General features: G+C 43.2%; 1 protein-coding gene across 2 annotated transcripts in view; it reads left to right on the top strand.

The window, feature by feature from the left end:
- Positions 1-13,867, top strand: part of CHN2 (chimerin 2) — a 339,845-nt gene that overhangs the window by 323,083 nt on the left and 2,895 nt on the right. For both annotated transcript variants that reach the window (XM_069588098.1, XM_069588099.1), the window contains exons 10-12: positions 4,608-4,685; positions 7,210-7,347; positions 9,167-9,272. In XM_069588098.1, coding sequence (XP_069444199.1) covers positions 4,608-4,685; positions 7,210-7,347; positions 9,167-9,272 — 322 coding nt within the window. The remainder of the gene's footprint in view (positions 1-4,607; positions 4,686-7,209; positions 7,348-9,166; positions 9,273-13,867) is intronic.

The raw sequence follows: 13,867 nt of genomic DNA, 5'->3' as shown, positions 1-13,867 counted from the left end.
AAGGAGACTTTATTCTTATAATTGTTAAATTGACTCTCCACTATTGATCTCAGGGAAATGGTCTGCATGCACAAATACACACACACAAACTAAATCCAACCAATGACATCAATTTCTGTGTCATATAAAAACCATGCATGCATGCATTTTATACATGCTTGCCAAGCATTCATTATGTACTGCACACTGGGGACATAAAAGTTATAGTTTATGCCTTTAAGAAATTCATAGGATAGTATACAGAATCAGGGGTGCAAATACCATGGAGTCACAAAGAAGGACATTTTAATCTTATCTGAGGAGAGTTCAGAAAGGGTTTATGGCAGAGGTGAGGTCTAAATTGAGTCTTTTAAAATGCTTCTTTTAAAAAAAAGTTTAAAAGTTATTGGTCAACACATGTATTTTCTACCATATAGAAATTTATTGCTAGTATTGATTCTGTTTATTTCAAAGAGGAAAGCTAAAGATTGAAAGATTTATCCACCAAAAAACTGAGAATACAAGGTGGGAACATTTCAAAGAAAAGATTCTTTATATTATGCTTGAGTCATCTTTCTTTTATTTGAGCTTTGTTTGGCCACTTTTCAGTATCAAAATGTTCAATGATATGGTGGTTATAGTGTAGCTGGAGAGAATTTGGATTGTTGGTTGTAATTTGAGTAATTGGAAAGGCTTTTACAAGTGTTGCCATGTATGTACCCTACTATAGCTGGTACCATTGTTGTGTCCAAATTGGCTTACTATATGCTACAGGTATTTATGCATTTGCCAACTATCCCATTCTTTCCAAAACAAAAGATGATATTATAACTTGTTTTCCCAAAGCTTTTAGAGATAGGAAGTGATTCCCTCTTCCATGCAGGCTGAAAACTACAGCTAATCTGTTCCCTTAAGACTCGCTCATTTCATCTCAGATTGTAAGAAATGCCTCCTGCCTTTTGCCTGCTGGGTCTGTTAGAGTTGAGTAGGGGCTTTGGGATCTGGTGAGTTCTTGATACAAGTTGAGGGGGTACCCTGACTCTGGATGAGTAGCTGGGAAGAGCAGCCCTGGGTACTGCTGTTTTGAGGGTTCCGCTACCCCAGAGGGTCAGATAATCAGCCTCTCCAGAGCTTACCATCAGGACCTGCACTTCTCTGAAGAAGCTGGGATCACCCCATGGTGATCCTCATCAGAGACTGCCAACAACTAGAGACAAGTGACTACCACATCTGACGGCTAATGTGTCCACGGAAAGCACGGCACTAAGCATGTCTAGTATAACAGCTAGAATAGCACAAGTTAGGAATCTGTGCTAGTCACAGCAAAGGGGCTGGAGCTACAGGCATTAGGGTCCCATGCATGTGAGCAGAATCCAGAGAAGGGGCTGGAAGGAGTTCATGTGACGCTTCCATTTCCAGCTTCATTGCCACCACTGCCAACATCTTATCCCACCTTCAATCCATAGTCCATTTCTTATTGTTCTCCAGATGCCTTTATGGCCATTTGTTTCTGCATAATGTGGCAGAGTGAAAAGATCATGAACTTGAAGTTAGATTCCCAACCATTTCTCATATCAGCTACAGTATGACCTTGGGCAAGTTACTTACTCCATTTGAGTATCTGTCTCCTCATCTTCAAAGTGAACAGAATCAGTTGTAGCTCATAAGGTGATTGATTCATGCTTCCATGATGACTCAGATGGTAAAGAGTCTGCCTGCAATGCAGGAAACCTGGGTTTGATCCCGGGGTTGGGAAGATTTCCTTGGAGAAGGGAATGGCAACTCACTCCTGTATTCTTGCCTGGAGAATTCCACAGACAGAGGAGCCTGGCAGGCTACTGTCTATGAGGTTTCAAGGAGTCAGACACAAATGAGTGACTAACACTTTCACTTTCTTTTCTTTCATCTTCAAAGTGAACAGAATCGCTTGTACCTCATAAGGTGTTGATCCAGATAACCAGCCCAGTACAGGGCCCAACATATAAGACTCAACTGTGTTATTTCTTTTTTACCTGGTATGACCCAATCCTTTAACTCCACCTCCAAATCTGTGTGTCTGACCAATGTACTTAACCCAGATGCTTTCATGCTATCACAGAGACCCCAACTAATAGTGACATCAATGAGATGGACACCTCTCTCTCTCCAGCAGCAGTCCAGGGCTGGTGGGGCAGCTGCCCAGAGGCAGGAATTCAGGCCCCCAGCTCATTACCCCATCATCTCTGAGTGCTGCCCTCCTCTGTATGGTCCCAGATGGTTATCACCATCTCATCTGCATTCCGGCCAAGAGCAAGAGGGCACGCCCTTCAAGTCCATGGGCAGCACTGTACACATCACTTCTGCTCTCTTCACATTGGCCAGGATTTAATGGCCTCTGCAATGAGTGTTGTTCTAAAAAACCAAAGGCTTCATCACAGCAGAGGAAGGGAGAATTAATATTAGAAGGGAGGCGGCAGCCTCTGCTAACTCCGGCAAAGTCCAGCCCATCCCTCATGACTTCCTCCATTTATTTATTTATTTATTTATTGTTACTATGGATCATTTTATCATCTTTATTGACTTTGTTACAATATTGGTTCTGTTTTATGTTCTGGTTTTTTGGCCACGAGACATGTGGGATCTCAGCTCCCTGACCACAGATAAAACCCACACCCCTTGCATTGGAAGGCGGAATCTTAACCACTGGACCGCCAGGGAAGTCCCATGACTTTCTTAAAGACAGTTCCTCAGTAAGACCTTCCCTGTAGCGTCTTCTATCAAAAGGCAGGGTTAGTGTCCACTGCACTGTGCTCCCAAGTGCCAGTGTGTACTCACCTCTGTTGCAGGGTGGGTTACAACTGGACCAAGGCATGCTTAATGCACCACCAACTAGAACCAAGTCTCATCTATGGGCCAATTCAGTTGATCACTAGTGGCACCCTAGACAACTGTCCTGAAACAAATTCTGAATCTGAGTGGGGCTCAGTAGGAGAGAAAGCTGAGGTCAATGAAGAGTGTCTCTGATGGCCATAGGAGAGAGGAGGGGCAGTATCTGTGCCATGCATTTGCTGTCTCTGATGCAGACCTAATGTTGCTTTTGTTCAGTTGCTAAGTCATGTCCAACTCTTCACGACCCCATGGACTTCAACAGGCCAGGCTCCTCTGTCCTCACTATCTGCCAGAGTTTGCTCAAATTCATGTCCATTGAGTAAGTGATGCTACCTAAACATTTCATCTTCTGCCACCCTCTTTTGCATTCAATCTTTCCCAGCATTTGGGTCTTTTCCAAAGAGTCAGTTCTTTGCATCAGGTGGCCAAAGTATAGGAGCTTTAGCAGATCCAGTGCCAACTTTTTTATATATGGCGGATAGTATACATGAAAAACAGAAATGTACTTTAGTTACATTGCTTGACAGACTGTACTGCAGCAGCAGTAGAAACTTTTTATTTGCTTATTATGACTGTAGCTATAGTTTGATAGCAGCTGGTTTTTGATATACAATGTCTGAAATCTTATCCTCTATCCTTTCTGATACTTTGAAATGTCCTAACAAATCAATAAGGTCTAGGAGCTGCACCCACATCTTTTTCATACCCTAAATATACAGTGATCAAGTTTCTAGGCTCATTCATTAGAATTTTATTTTCCTGCATCTATTTGTATAATCATTTATTTGAAGGTATTCCCTGGTGGCTCAGAGGTTAAAGCGTCTGCCTCCAATGTGGGAGACCCGGGTTCGATCCCTGGGTCGGGAAGATTCCCTGGAGAAGGAAATGGCAACCCACTCCAGTATTCTTGCCTGGAGAATCCCATGGACTGAGGAGCCTGGTGGGCTGCAGTCCACGGGGTCACAAAGAGTCGGACACGACTGAGTGACTTTACTTAATTTACTTATACCAATTAAATCAATCATATGTAGTTAAACATTTAACATACTGTCATTATGATGATGAACACATAGGCTATAAAACTTGGATAGTTCTAGTAAACCCAGGATAAGATGAACCGCACACATGCGTACTCGTGCACCGAGCACCGTGCTACATGCAGTATGGCATATGGATAGAGAGGATGCTGGGGAGAAAATAGTTTGCTGAAGTGAAGTCTCATCCACTGTCAGATGAACAAAGGAAGCAGGACATCATGACTGCTGAGAATCTTAACCTTGGGTTCACTCTGCAGAGCCAGGCAGGAGGAAGACCAGACCCCGAGGTCTCCACTGCCACACAAGCAATGAAGACAGATGCACGGAAACGGAGACGGACATTTCAAGTTCTGATGTGATAGTGTGTAATATATAAGAGCGTGCCTGTGTGCATTCGTTTCTCAGTCACTCAGTTGTATCCGACTCTTTGTAACCCCATGGACTGTTGCCTGCCAGGCTCCTCTGTCCATGGAATTTCCCAGGCAAGAACACTGGAGTAGGTTGCCATTTCCTCCTCATGGGATCTTCCTGACCCAGGGATCAAACCTGTGTCTCCTACATTGGCAGGCAGATTCTTTACCACTGAGCCACCGGCGAAGCCCCTAATAAGAGCACTGACTACATTCGCTCATTTCCTGATAGCATGCAGTGTAGATAGGAAATTATATTCATTTTTAGGTGCTTTAGGAAGCTACAGTTAAAATCTCTCTCTTTTTTTTACAGGATTAAAGTCAGAAGGCCTTTATAGAGTCTCCGGGTTCACAGAACACATCGAAGATGTCAAAATGGCATTTGACAGAGGTAGGCTTGCCCTTTGCATGTATGTATGTGTTAGTTGCTCAATTGTGTCTGACTGTTCATGCACAGACCCCATGGACTGAAGCTCACCAGGCTCCTCTGTTCCTGGGATTTCCTAGGCAAGAATACTGGGATGGGTAGCCGTTCCCTTCTCCAGGAGATCTTCCCAACCCAGGGACCTAACCCGGGTCTCCTGCATTGCAGGCAGATTCTTTACCATCTGAGCCACCAAGGAAGCCCCAGACTTGCACTTTACTGAGTGCTAAATGACTTCTCCTTAGCATCTTCTCTTTTGGAACCAGTTTTATTCATAATGGAAATAGGGTTTTAGAGCTACTGAGAGCTGTTCTTTAGGAAGCCAGGAAGTAATGTTTTATAATCCATCGTTCTCTCATAGTTCTCTGATTTTCTGGGGAAAGTGTTTTTTAAAAAGTCTTGGACAGTGACTACATGGAGAAGTGAGTTTTAAATGCTACTTGAATGATCAGGCAGCCTTTGGTGCCTTTAAGCTTCTTGACTTTGTTGCCTAACATTTATGATCTGTCACATGGCACCTGGTACCTTCTGCATCCTCTACCGCAGATCCCATTTACTCCTCTCCTCCTCCCGGAGATCCAAAGAGGAGAGCATAGGGATGGGGGTACCCCTGGCGCTGAACTAGGGGAAGTTTAGGAGGTGACTCCTTTTCTTCTTGATGACTGTGCCATACTGTCCTCCAGGCCATATTCTCGCTTAGGCCAGATATCATGAGCTAACTAGGGAACTCATGAAAAATACAGATCAGCAGGGGCCACCCTGCGAACTCATTCAGGAAGCTGAGTGAGCCTAAGAATCTGTATTTCCTTTGAATGATCCAAATAATTCTGATACAGCCAATCAGAGATGGAACCTCTGGCCCCTAGATAGGTCCTCTGCTCTGTAGAATAGTAGATGAGGTCTTTGATGATCTATCTGCATGCTCATAGCCACAATCTCCTCTCTATAGACTTTGTACCCTAGCAATACTGAAGTACTTCCCACCTCTCTTCATGAACAAGCACCTGGGGTCACCTTGCTCTCTCCATCTGGAATGTGTTCACAATTCTGCCTGGCAAACACTTAATTGCTTTATCAATGTTAGCTTAAGTCCTCCCTTTTCATGACTTTTCCCTGACCACCCCACCCTGACCTAAGAATTCCATTTCCTTTTCCTCTGTCCCCCTCCATGTTTCCACATTTCTCCAGCAGAGCTGTCTTCCCATTTCCTTGCAGTTGTTGAGCTCCATGCCCGACTTCCAATCTAACCAGAGTTATTTGAACAAAAGTACCATTGGCCTTCTGTATCTGCAGGTTCCATATTGGTAGACTCAACCAATTGTGGATCAAAAATATGTTTTTTAATTCCAGAAAGTTCCAAAAAGCAACACTTGAATTTGCCACAAGCTGGCAACTATTTATGTAGCATTAACACTGCATTAATATTATTTACATAGCATTTACATTGTATTAGGTATTATACATAATGTAGAGATGATTTAAAGTATACAGGAGAATATACATAGGTTATACGCACATACTAAGCCATTTTATATAAGGGACTTGAGCATCCCTGGATTTTAGTACCCATGCAGCTGGGAGTTCCTAGAACCAATCTCCCATGGATACTGAGGGACAAATTTATGTCTTTTCTTTAATTCACTAGGGCTCAACAGTGCCTGGCCCATGGTAGAGTCTCAGTAATTGTTTGTTAAATACATAAATAATGCGATCAGATGGCCTATCTGCTATACTCTGTTTTCTGTACAGTAAGAGCTTTTTAATCCTCAGAACCAAATTTACTGAGACATTTGTTCTTTCTTTCAATTCTCTATAAAAAAGATAATGCTAATAGTCCCTATATGATTGAAAAAATTTTATAGATTGTGACAGTTAAATTGGACCGATATCTACTAATGGTAAAAACAAAAAGTCAAAATATGTCTTCAGAAAGATTGCAAAAAATAGTAAGAAATATAACATTACCTACACATGAGGGAAGGTTTAAGTTTCCCAGATTAAAGTCTTAGGGATTAAGGAAGGAATAATCAAGTGAAAAGAAACTTTGGTAAGCCTGAAAGAAACATTAAAACCTGAATATATTCAACTTATTTTATGTATGTGATCTTCAAATCCAAATCCAAACAATACTATATAAGATTCTTGATTTTATAATTTTAAATTAGATTGTTATCCTATTATAAGCTTTGTGTCTAGAATATAAATTACTGTGCTAGACTTCTATTTAGCAAATTACCAGGGGCTGGCACCCAAAGAACTATTTTAAGTCTATTTCACTACTTTTTTGGCTGTACTTACCCTCAGACCCAAAATCCCTCTTACCAAACTTCTTTTTGTTACTTCCTGCATCTCCATGTTATTAGATGCCAAAGGAGTCAGCTGAGGCTTGTAAGGGAGCATTCATTGTTGGATCTTTTTTTCTTCTCTTTCTGGGCATGGTTTAACTTGGTGAAATAAGATCCTAATTAGGAATTGGATCATTGTTTTTCAGATGGTGAAAAGGCAGATATATCTGCCAACATCTATCCAGACATAAACATCATCACTGGAGCCCTTAAACTGTATTTCAGAGACTTACCCATTCCTGTCATCACCTATGATACCTACTCCAAATTTATAGAAGCAGCAAGTAAGTACTGAGAACTAATTTTTTAATGGCACCAAAGTTTTAAGTGTGACGCTTTTGACTTCAAGAAAATGAAAACTCAGATCCTGGTTAAATTATTGCATGACGACTTGCTTTGCCAAGTGAGGGCACAACGGTACAGTTAGTAGAGAACCAGACATAGTACACTAGCTGAATGGAACCAGTGCTAAGCCGGCTCTACTCGGCTGATGCTGGGTACCAGGCAGTTCTGTCTCTCCCCGCTGTTTCATCTATGCTGGAAACCAGCACAGTCAGACTTACTCTGTTATATGCTGAAAGTGAAATGCTTTTCTAGTAAGCAATCAGATATTCTTCAGTGAGGGCTGTATAGATTAACTACTTTCATCTAGTAAGCAGAATCCCCTTGCTAACTGATTAAAGTCATACCCCATGTTAGGGCACATTGATGCTGTTCAAAATTAGTAACAGGTCAAGAAGAGACTGTATCAAATACTATCCTAGGAACTCTCACCAATATCTCCTTTTTTAACCTTTTCATCTAGCTGATGAGGCAAATATTGTAATCCCATTTTACAGAGGAGGTAAACTAAGCTTAGAGAGCTGAGCTCATGGGTCCAGAAATGGAACATTGCCATTAGTCTTCCATCAGCCCAGAGCTGCTCCTTCAGGGTTTGGCATTTGGGTCAGTGCTGTCAGATGTGAGGGCGTGTGCGTGTGTGTGCGTGTGTGTGCATGTGTGCGCGTGTGCGTGCGTGTGCGCACGTGTGCATGTGTGCGTGTGTGTGCGTGTGTGCGCGTGTGCGTCCGTGCGTGTGTGCGTCCGTGCGTGTGTGTGCGCCTGTGTGCACGCACGTGTGTGCGCGTGTGCACGCACGTGTGTGTGTGTTGGGGGTGGGGGGAGTTGCATTACACTTTGTCCAGGACTGTAGTGAGGAAGGGGAGATTCAGGTGCCAGAATGCATGACACAGAAGTCAAGCACACTTTGAGGAAGTTTTTATTAAAAACTATAATCTTTAAAGGTAGATGTTGCTAAATATAGTAACAAGATACCTGATGGGGAGAAACGTGGGCAGACTGGAATCGCTCAGGGTGTACTTTCCAGATGAGCTGTGGCTATACTCCCTGGTAAGAGAATTCTTTCCTGGATCCCAGTGGTCATGTGGGGAAGGTTCTGACAGCAGGTACCCTCTGTACCAGGAGGAATGACCAGAGAGCTTTCTTTGAATGGCTGCCAATACCTATCAGAGTCCTGAAAACAGAGGCATGCATGCTTCCTCCCATTGTTAACATGCCTACTATCTACTTCCTAACCTGGACAGCACCCTAGGGTTCACCATGCCAACATTTTGACAAAAAGTGCCAACAGTGCAGCCTGAATTGGCTGGCTCACCTGCCAGTGCCCTTGCATTACAACGTGGATTCAGTTATGCCTGCCAAGGAAAGATCTGGTAGACCATTTCAAGAGAAAGCTCCCAAGTGTGGTCCAGTTTAAATTAAAGCTGGTCATAGTTTCTAGCAAATCCAGTGTTCAGAAGATGGGCAAAGCACAGTCTGTGCGTGTGCCACCAGTAAGTATCTGCAAGGCTGCAGATTCCTGGAGGGCAAGGACCACAGGCAGCCTCCTGCCACGCAGCCAGCAGACATTCAATATACATGTGGCTCCCAGCCTCAAACCCTTTCTGGAATAAGACAAGACATGAACAAATGAATCACTTTAAGTGAAATATTATTAGACATCCCCTTCATCTGTAGCCTGAACAAACCAAACTTCCTGTAGTTTCTCTGAAAACTTTGATGTTTCAGCACTGCACTGATACTCATTATGTGCGATCTTCACAGAAATCTCCAATGCGGATGAGAGGCTGGAAGCGGTCCATGAAGTGCTGATGCTGCTTCCTCCTGCCCACTATGAGACCCTCCGATACCTGATGATCCACCTCAAGAAGTAAGCTGACACCTCCTTGGCACTGCCTCCACACACTCTATCTGCCCTGCACTGCTGATGCACTAGGAAAAGTGCACAGTCTCCCCAACCCACTGAGCGGACAGATCCTCCTTTTCAGTGAATTAGGTTACCTTCTCCAGGCCAGCCCCATTGATAACCCTAGACACTCACTCTGTGTCTAGGAGACAGCAGGAGCTTCTCCCTGCACTTTAGATGTGTCCTGTCTCTGAGGCTGGTACTGTTAGGAGCCTCATGTTACAGATAATACTTCTGAAGCTTCGGGACTTTACACAACTGCGCAGAGAGGCGAGGTAAAGCCAGGATGGAAACCCAGTGTGGCCCATAAGCCCTTCATCTGTCTTAACCATGTGTCTATGCTGCCCCTGCATCTGCACCCTCCTCCCACAAAGCCTTGAACTCTGTTCTGTCCTTCCTCCTTTTGCTCACCCTAAACCCAGACTCCTGAGCTGCCTTCTTTCTGGGCAAGCAGATTTCCACCCTAATTTCTTGCTTCATCTGATGTATTAATTATGTCTTGTGTGTGTGCTCAGTCATGTCCAAATCTCTGCAACCCCATGGACAGCCCATCAGGCTCCTCTGTCCATAGGATTCTCCAGGCAAGAATACTGGAATGGGTTGTCATTTCCTCCCACTGACTGACAGGTTGCCCCCAAACTTAGTGGCTTGAAACTGTAAGTGTTTATTATTGCATAGTCTCTGTGGACAGGAATCCAGGTGGCTTTTGCTGGTGCTTTTGGTTCAAGGTTAATAATGAGGCTGCAGTCAAACTGCCAGCCAGGCTGCAAGGCTCGAGTAGGGAAGCGTCCACTTCCAAGCCCACTCACGTGGTCTTTGGCAGGATTCAGTTCCTCAGAGGCGACTAGCCTGCAGGTGTCACTTGCTGACTGTTCTCAGAACAGGAACCCTCTTTCCTGTCATATGGATCTTCCCATAGGCAGCTCCCCACATGGCAGCTGGCTTCTCTTAAACAGCAAGCAAGCCACCCACAATGGAAGACAGTCTTTCTGTAAGCTAATCTCAGAAGCCATACCCCACTGCTCTTGCTATTACTCTCTGTGTTGGAAGCAAGTCACTAGGTTTAGCCTGTGCTCTAGGGCAGCAGTCACCAGCCTTTTTGGCACCAGGGACCAGTTTCATCGAAGACAGTATTTCCATGGAACAGGGTTTGGGGGATGGTTTTGGGATGATTCAAGCAGATTATATTTATTGTGTACTTTATTTCTATTGGTCTTCTCTGATAGCTGAATTGTTAAAGAATCTGCCTGCAATGCAGGAGAGCCCGGGTCAATTCCTGGGTCAGGAAGATCCACTGGAGAAGGGATATAGGCTACCCACTCCAGTATTCTTGGACTTCCCTTGTGGCTCAGCTGGTAAAAAATCCACCTACAATGTGGGAGACTTGGGTTCAATCCCTGGGTTGGAAAGATCCCCTGGAGAAGGGAAAGGCTACCCACTTCAGTATTCTGGCCTGGAGAATTCCATGGACTGTATAGTCCATGGGGTCGCAAAGAGTCAGACACGACTGGGCAACGTTCACTTTCACTGATTTCTGTTATTATTACATCAGCTCCACCTCAGACCATCAAGCATTATTAGATCCTGGAGGTCAGGGACCCCTGCTCTCAGGGAAGAAGTTACAGAAAGGTATGGATTCCAGAAGACAGAGCTCACTGGGGGCCATCTCAGAGGCTGCCTGCCACAGGGGGCTACACACTGGGTTATTTATGTGAGGTCATGTGAGATAGAGAGAGATGGCTGTTTATAGTACACTGGAGTTTCTGGTTTCAGACTGTTTTACCTAAACCACAGATCTCTTTCCTTCACTTTACTTGTGAGGTCAATATATTGGTCTTTGAGATGTTGGCAGGATCAGGGTACTTCCGTGTGCCTTCCTCTGTGTTTTGGGGGGATACATGGTAGCAGCCCATTTTTAGATAAACCAAAAGATATCTATACTGACCAATTTACAGACCAATTCAGTAAATGAAACAAGTTGATAAAACTATAGAAACACTTAATGCATTGAGGTTTTAATTTTTCTACCTTTAAAACATATAAATACTCTTGGTCATATTCAAGGTGATCAGAAATATAACAGTTATCTTAGAGTCTCATTTTGATTAATTTATTGAATTTAAGAGTACAAGTAAATTTTGGATAAAATCTTTCAGTGTCCAATTATGATACTTTGAAAGGTAAAGTAAAAAATGCTGACACATCCCAGTTGAGTCTTAAATGCCAATTATTTAGTATTTTTACTATGGAGGGGTTGCTATCTATCTTATCTGGTCAGGTGTGGTGACTGACTTGATGGACAACTATGAGTAGTTTGAAAATGAAGAATATCCTCTTTCTTACCTCCCTCTTAACTTTGCAATGTGGAGGTAATGCAAGCTGAGTTGACCTTTCTAAAATAATGCTAGATGGCAAGTCTTAGGAAGGTCAATTCAGCTTCATTACCTTCATATTGCAAAGTTAAGATGGCAACCTACTCCAGTATTCTTGCCTTGAGAATCTCATGGACAGAGGAGCCTGGACAGCTATAGTCCATGGGGTTGCAAAGAGTTGGACATGACTGAAGCCACTTGGCCTGTACACACACACAGCTAGTCTTAATTAGCTTTAAGAGAATAAACACAAAGGGATAGCTTTTTGTAAAAAACTTAAACATATGTCAATCCAATTTTGCTCTTTGAAGAATGTACTCCCTTTTAGATCTATTATGAACATCCTAAAACCTTAATTCCTTAAAGCAAGAATCTGAGAGATCATAATTTTATTCTACATAGGAAGGTTTTAAGCCAACTTTGGAGTTTGAACTTCATGTTTAAAGGCTTTGCAGTTCTTACTTGGGTGTTTTTAAAATTATTTTATTGGAGTATAGTTGATTTATGTTTTGTTACTTTCTGCTGTACAGCAGAGTGAATCAGTTATACATAAGCAAATATCCACTCTTATAGACTCTTTTCCCATACAGGCCATTACAGAGTGCTGAATAGATTTCCCTCTGCTATACAGCAGGTCCTTATTATTTAGCTATTTTGTATATAGTCCTATGTGTATGTCAAGCCCAATCTCCCAGTTTATCCCTCCCTACCCCCATTTCCCCCAGAAAACCGTAAATTTTGTTTTATACATCTGTGACCCTGTTTTGTAAATAAGTTTATTTGTGCTTTTTTTTAAAGATTCCATATATAAGTGATATCATATGGTATTTGTCTTCCTCTGACTTAGTATGACAGTCTCTAGGTCCATCCTTGCTTCTGCAAGTGGCATTATTTCATTCCCTTTTCAGCTGAGTAATATTCCCTTAGGATCCCTGGTGGCTCAGATGGTAAAGAGTCTGCCTGCAATACAGAAGAGCTAGGCTCGGTCCCTGGGTTGGGAAGAGCCTCTGGAGAAGGGAACGGCGACATATACACCTGTTCCATTGTGTATGCGTACTGCATCTCCTTTATCCTCTGTGGATGGGTGTTTAGGTTGCTCCTGTGTCTTGGCGGTCGTAAATAGTGCTGCAGTGAACACTGGCGTGCATTTACCTTTTCAAATTAGAGTTTTCTTCAGCTATACGCCCAAGAGTGGGACTCCTGGGTCATATGGTAGTTCTATATTTGTTTTTTAAGGAACCTCCATACTGTTCTCCACAATGGTTGTACCAGTTTACAATCCCCTCAATAGTGTAAGAGGATTCCCTTTTCTCCACACCCTCTCCAGCACTTTTTGTTTCTAGATTTTTTGATCACGGCCATTCTGATTGGTGTGAGGTGATACCTCACAATACTTTTGATTTTCATTTCTCTAATGATTAGTGATGAGATGAGTATTTTCAATTCCAATAACAATTCCAATTACTGCTCCAGACCTCATCCCGTGGGAACTAAAAATAATGTCTAACTGTGTTCCCACTTGGCCACATTCCAGCCATTCTCTTGTCCCGTGACAATGCCTTGACCTTTCTCCTTGGGCAGTAGCCCTGCCAGCAGGCAGGGAATCTGCCCTCAGCTTCCTGGTTTGCCAGCATACAGACCAATGGACAGCAAGAAGAGGGAAATGAAGGCAATCATACAAGCCTCCAGCATTCAGACCTGTGGGGACAACAAGATGAGGGAAGTGAAGACAAGCATACAAGCCTCCAGCATACAGACCAGTGGACAGCAAGAAGAGGGAGATGAAGACAGCCATACAAGTCTAGACTAAATCTGTATGCATTTAGTCTAGACAAGTCTAGACTAAATCTATATGTATAATCGGCTTCCCTGGTGGCTCAGAGGGTAAAGCATCTGCCTGCAGTGTGGGAGATCCGGGTTCAATCCCTGCATTGGGAAGATCCCCTGGAGAACGAAACAGCAACCCACTCCAGTACTCTTGCCTGGAAAATTCCATGGACAGAGGAACCTGGTAGGGTAGGATATAGTCCATGGGGTCTCAAAGAGTCAGACACGACTGAGCGACTTCACTTTTCAATAATCTCTACTGCCCCTCCAAGTCAATATTCCTTCAATGAGAGTTCCATGTTTATTTAGTAAGAAGGACTGATTTTATAGTGTTCAAAAGTGTGTCTATACCAGATTCAC

The sequence above is a fragment of the Ovis canadensis genome, chromosome 4 (assembly GCF_042477335.2).
Source record: "Ovis canadensis isolate MfBH-ARS-UI-01 breed Bighorn chromosome 4, ARS-UI_OviCan_v2, whole genome shotgun sequence".
Classification (NCBI taxonomy): Eukaryota; Metazoa; Chordata; class Mammalia; order Artiodactyla; family Bovidae; genus Ovis; species Ovis canadensis.
The sequence above is the reverse complement of the archived record's forward strand: the minus strand, read 5'-3'. Positions and strand labels throughout refer to the sequence as shown.